Genomic DNA, 6312 nt, shown 5'->3' on the forward strand with positions numbered 1-6312 from the left:
TATATATATATATATAAGAATTTTGACTGCACGTCGACACTTAATCATGACAGTACCGTACAAACATCATCTATAGTATAAAACAGCACAGTAATAAAATAGTGCTTGCGTAGTGTGTTAAGCATAAAATGTATGAATGGTTGATTATCGGGGTAGATTTGTCACCTCAATAGATCATGTCCATCACAACACATTTGTATAAAATTTGGTGGATACGCTTGATGAAAACCTCTCCATAATATTCTTCATAGTCCTAATTTAATTTGATATGACCGCAAACTAACTCTGTATAGGTCATCCTTTGTCACTAGATATCCTTTTAATTCATATGCATTCGACAAGAGAATGTAATTTTGCGGTTCAGGTTTTATTTTTGAACTAACCAAAATAATACGTTTGATTTATGCAATCAATTTAATATAAGTTGTGCAATTTCTTTTGAATGCTCAGCGTTTTATATGATAGCAGAACATGTTGTAAAGCGGCATTTCAAAAATCAGTCATAGAGAATTGATTAGATTAAAATACTGAAACAAGTTTTAAGATGTCCATTGATAATTTGAACGACAAATCTGACCTTAATATACTTCCACCATGATTGCGCTGTCACCATTCTGAATACAGAGACCATTGGTATAATACATCATACTTAAATAGCAAACTTTGGATAGTTCTAGCACTCGGCGGAGTCATTTTATAATCCTAATTATGTCTCAATACTGTTCACTCGGGGCCCAATTTCAATTTATAAAAAACTGCAATTGGCAATTTTTCATACAATCTGAAAGTATAAAGTACAGTGACTTTTGGTCTGAGAGAAAATACTGGATATTGAATCCTAATGACTGTTGCGATAAATGTACAAATTTCTAAATTACAAATCTTATTTCGCATGAAAAAAAAGTACATTGATATTATATTTTGGATATAAAATGTGGGATAGTAAATAATAATCCATATTATATTTTTCGCTTCAAATTAATTTCTATAAAGATAAAGTAAGATAAAGTAAGATAAAGTAAGATTAGTTTAGTTTCAATCGATTTAGGTGAAAAAGAATTTATTTTTCGGTTTATGTGAAAAGAATTTTGTATACCAATGGATAACAATTTACCTTATTTTTATAAAATTATACTTAAAAGTACATCTCATCGTGATTTAAAGCAAGAACAACATCAGTCAATATCCTAATTGTATAACATATACATATACATATGTATATAGTATATCATTGATAATGTATTCTAAGCGCTTTCCATTTATATTGGCGGTCCAATTCATGAATAACACTTTCTTTAAAAAAAAATACATGTACATACACAAAAACAGTAGCTCATATAGAAATATAATAAATTCAACATTATTTGTAAAGAAATTAAAACATAAAGATACTAAATAATCTTACGCTGCAAAAAGTAGCCATAGTTAATGGAATAATTTTTCCTGCAGTGATGCGAAACGGTCGATGAGCTCGTATTATTAATATAATGAGATTTCTTGCCTCTTTTGATTCTAATTTATACCATTCAAGATCACATATAGCACGATGTACTGCATTACACTTAACAAATAACATATGTACGGAGATATTAATCCCATCATAATTCAAATGAAGTTTATAAAAATATTAGTAAAAATTAACTGGGATTTAATTGATTTTTATAATTAATTATAGAAAAAAAATCAGAAACAGCATATAGTTCATTTAACATAATTAAATTTGCATTTTAATTAACGTTAACAAACATTTTTTAATAAAAATAATGTTTAATAATATAATAGTATAATGCTAATTTATGAAAATTATACAATTAAATGTAAGAAAGATGGGAACCGATTGTTACTATTAGGTATTAAAAAAATATTGCTCTTGAATACATCATCATATAAATAAGTTATTAAATTTTAAATAAAACTGTGAAAATATGTAACAATTAATCCCGAACTCAAAATTGATCGTCACATATTCTAATAATATATTTTTTATGAACAAATTATACAAAAAATATAATTTTTATTTTATGTCAGTTTTATATTTTAGGAAATAACAATAATTATAGTGTTAATATAAGTAAAATAATTATTTAAAATATTTTAGTTTTTATATTAAAAATAGTTTAGTTTTTAGTTTTTTTTAATATTTTAGTTTATATATTTAATTATATAAAAAAAAATTCAGAAGGATGACCGATTAAAATAAGATATCCTGTATACACTATATAACTTACATGCTCTATTATAAGCTCTCCTGCACCACAATACAAAAAAGTATTTATCAATAAGGCAATAACAAGAATTGTTGAATAGTAAAGTTTTGTGGTAACATCATCATCCATTTTTTTATCAATAAGAAACTAAAATGTATACCTCATAGAAAATAAAGAAACGCGTATACAATATACTATATACTAAAATATTTTTTTTATTTTTTAAAAACTTAGAACTTACGACAGTAAATATAAAACCGCTTAGACAAAATACAATACCAAAATAAAGTACCATTATTAGCATCATTAAAGAATATATATTTTCAATTTTTTCGGCGAATCTACAAGAATAAAAATAAAGTATAGTCATATTAAAACCAAGAAAATTGTACAAATATCTAGAAATATGTACGTAACACAGAAAAAACATTATATATTTATGACAATAAAGTCAGAAAAAAGTTTCTATAAACATATGTTCGAAAAATATATTAGGTATATGTAAATATATTTGAAACATTAATATTTTTGTAAAAAATATCTATACCAATAGATATTTCATAAATAAAACATTTTCGAACATATATTTATAAGAATCTTTTTCTTATTTTGGCGTCAGAAATAAATTTTTAAATTTCTTTTCCATATATTCTATATATATTACGGTACATTCTTTATACATCTAGAGTAAAAATAAAATGTCGTTGACTCAATCATTTACAATATTTTTAATTGCGCACTTAAAATAAAAATAAATCAAAATTTTTAAAAAATTAATTATGAAAGTATAAAAAGTATAAATGTAATGATAATGTAATAAATTGTAAAATATATTCGTTCGTTGAATTCTTGCCAAACAATAAAAATTATGATATATTATTTAATAATACATAATCAAACATTAATATTTATGTCCTGTTATGTGAAAGAAATAACACTTAATAATACTTAAAGTTTAAAATCTTTTTTTATATAAAAAGATATTTTTTCTGTGGTATATTCCTAAACTTATTTTGTTAAAATTTTGTTGTTACAATAAAAATTCGTACCTGATAAGTCGTAGATGAGTCGCTATAATATTATTTAGAATTTTGTTGAAATTTTTGCACGAAACTAAACTAAGTAATCGATATTTGAAGTTTTCTAACTGACCGCAAATGTGAAGAATTATTAGCATCAAAAGCATATCTACAGACATATAAATAATAGCTCCTAATAAGGTTGTTATGATATGAATAAAAAATGTCAATTCATACTGCGGACTCTTATCTGTATCGTAGAAATGAAACGTCTCAAGTGGTAACAACTTGCTCCGATTCGAAAAATTTGTGGCGTACATTATTTGCATGCCAAAATAAGGAGGGACAATTACTGAGAGAAACCCTATTATTGCGAGAACATATCCAATTATCATAATAAAACGCGCTATTTGTGCTCGTTTTATCATCACATTTCTTTCTCTATCCAGTTTAAATGTCATCCAGTCTTCCGCTATCATATTCATAATTGACCAGAGAACTTGAAAATATAAACAAATGAAACATATATAGTCTTAAGAATATAAAATATTAAATTGTTTATAGGTATATGTTATTTAATTAAAAGGAAAATTATACATTTTAAAATTTATTTTGACATATGTTATATTATAAGTATAAATTACACATATAATTTCTGATTTCTGATATTATTTTTCCTGATCAACAGTATATATGTCATATAAAAAAAGCAATTCTCATACAGTACATACTTTCAAGGGACATTTTAAGGACATTCCCAAGATGTCCCTTTGATAAATTGTGCTGTGTAGACTGTATGCTTTAGTAATATAATACACTATTAAATATTATATAATATTTTGTTTTAAATAATTCTAGACATACCTGTTTGTTTCCATCGCAAGATAACATATTTCACAGATATTATCAGTATAGGTATTGTAATTTGTAAATTGTCTATTAGAAGTAGCATATCGCCCCAAACACGTATAACTGCACATACCGTCGGAATAGAAATAAATATTAATAAAATAAAAATAACGCCAACCCGAATTTTTGGCCACAAACTTTTCTTAAATTTTTCACTGTTAGACCACAATCCAATTATCTCCAAACCTAAGCGATGAAGTTCAATTGCCCACACAAAATCTAACAAATTTTTATATAAAATAAGGTATATACAAGATGATGTTTAAAACTTAACTAAAATAATTTATTTATTAAATTATGTAAAATGTGCACAACTAACAGAAAACATATTATATAGAATTAATTAATACCTCTGTAATCTGATGATTCTGTAATGTCCATGTTGATAACTTGAAGAGTAATATCCCGTTTTTTCTAGCATATAGTATAAAACAATTGTTGCGCATGCTCCGTGTATAAGTACGAAAACCTCGCAACTTTATCCAACGTTACATTAAATATTAAAACACACTGTCTCCAATGTTGGTAACACAGAAAACTTTACAAGCATATATTGTATGTGACAATATCGTTTATTACTTATCTAATATTAAAAGAGATGGAAAATATTGCATCTCCGTATATTACAAGTTTGTTCATCTAAAAAGTTTTATTCATACTTTATATTGCTTCGCAATATACGTTTTTTCTTCGAAATGTAGCTGTATATTTAATTCTTTACACCAGTCCAAAACTTAAAAATATTCTAGACAAAAGAGAAAATAATATAACATTTTACTATGTGTTTCAAATATATCTCTTTTATACATGTTGTCACGGGTAAATACAACTTCGCGCTGCGCGTTTACTTGGCGCGAAACACTCGCCAATCTACCATGTTTCTTGATATTTATTATCTTTATAAAGCTGACCATAACATATATTTTATGTAAAACTGCAGACTCTTAGAGTGCGTTCCGAGTTACGCGTGAAGCACAAGATGCTTCATTTGTCTTTGTTGTTAGCAATTAATAAAGAAGGATAAAACAATACATCATGCGTTTCATGAGTAATTCGGAACACATTTTTATTTGTATCGTAGAAGTGATATGTCTCTAGTGATAACAGCTTATTGTGATCCATGTTCCACAATCCGAAATTTATTATGTGTCTTACGTATGTATAACGAAGTCTTATTATCTTGATAATATTTCCAGTGATCATTAATCGAGTAATTTGTGCTAGTCATTATCACGTTTCTCTCTGCACCCAGCTTGTCCAGCTTAAATGCTACCCAATCTTTCGCTATCGATTCATCGATCATTTAAAATCGACAAAAGAACTTATACGCCATATTGCTAAAATATTAAACTATTGAAAGGTATTGAGAGATATCCATATAGCACAGATGTCCAAGGGATATTCTGAAGGATATCCTGATAACATCCTGAGAACATTCGTAGATCTCTGGGATAAAGTCCCAGCTGTATGAATACATACATATACATAGGATGTCCTGAATTCAAATATCAAAATTTCGAGTGCATATATAAAATCGATAAATTAAAGCAAAAAAGTCCTTTAATGATATGCTCGTTATTGCTCCCATGTGTGGGAATATCGGTATAATTGACTAATGTACGTGAACAATTCTATTCCATTTTTTAGAATTTAAGGTAGACTGTCATTATCGTGCGTGCTTGTAACAAGACTTTAGCTACTTTGGCGAGAGACACAGATACATTAAATATTAAAATTGTTCCCCCTACTTTGGTAGCAGTTCTTCGTTACGCAAAAAAATGTTCAAGTATAGTAGCAAGCAAAAAGTTGCAAACATGTTCGGCAATGAACAGGGACATGTGTTGTATCCCAGGACTATGAAACCTATTATTATCTTTTCCACTTTAAGATGCTTCACTACATATGTACGTACACGCATACACATTTGCGTAGCGAAGGATAATACATTTTTAATTAACCTGTAGAGTAAGACGAACAAAACAAAAAATTGTACGAAGGGAAAGCCCTACTATACAATGGAAATATCATACTAGAGAGAAATTCTAAAAATATAAAAACATTTTTATATTTTTAAAATTTCTCGCAATTATGTCATAAGCTTATATGCACGTTGTTAGTTTGTATGATATTTCTATTGTATAGTAGGGCTTTTCCTTTATATATATATATATATATAT

The 6312-nt window shown here is 26.9% G+C and overlaps 1 protein-coding gene across 1 annotated transcript in view; it reads right to left on the bottom strand.

The window, feature by feature from the left end:
• The window catches only part of LOC108755622, a 14472-nt gene that overhangs the window by 1704 nt on the left and 6456 nt on the right, over positions 1-6312 (bottom strand). The window contains 5 exon segments of the mRNA XM_018498737.1: positions 1406-1561; positions 2229-2354; positions 2449-2548; positions 3257-3725; positions 4091-4403. Coding sequence (XP_018354239.1) covers positions 1406-1561; positions 2229-2354; positions 2449-2548; positions 3257-3725; positions 4091-4403 — 1164 coding nt within the window.

Source organism: Trachymyrmex septentrionalis, unplaced genomic scaffold (genome assembly GCF_001594115.1).
Source record: "Trachymyrmex septentrionalis isolate Tsep2-gDNA-1 unplaced genomic scaffold, Tsep1.0 scaffold9, whole genome shotgun sequence".
Classification (NCBI taxonomy): domain Eukaryota; kingdom Metazoa; phylum Arthropoda; class Insecta; order Hymenoptera; family Formicidae; genus Trachymyrmex; species Trachymyrmex septentrionalis.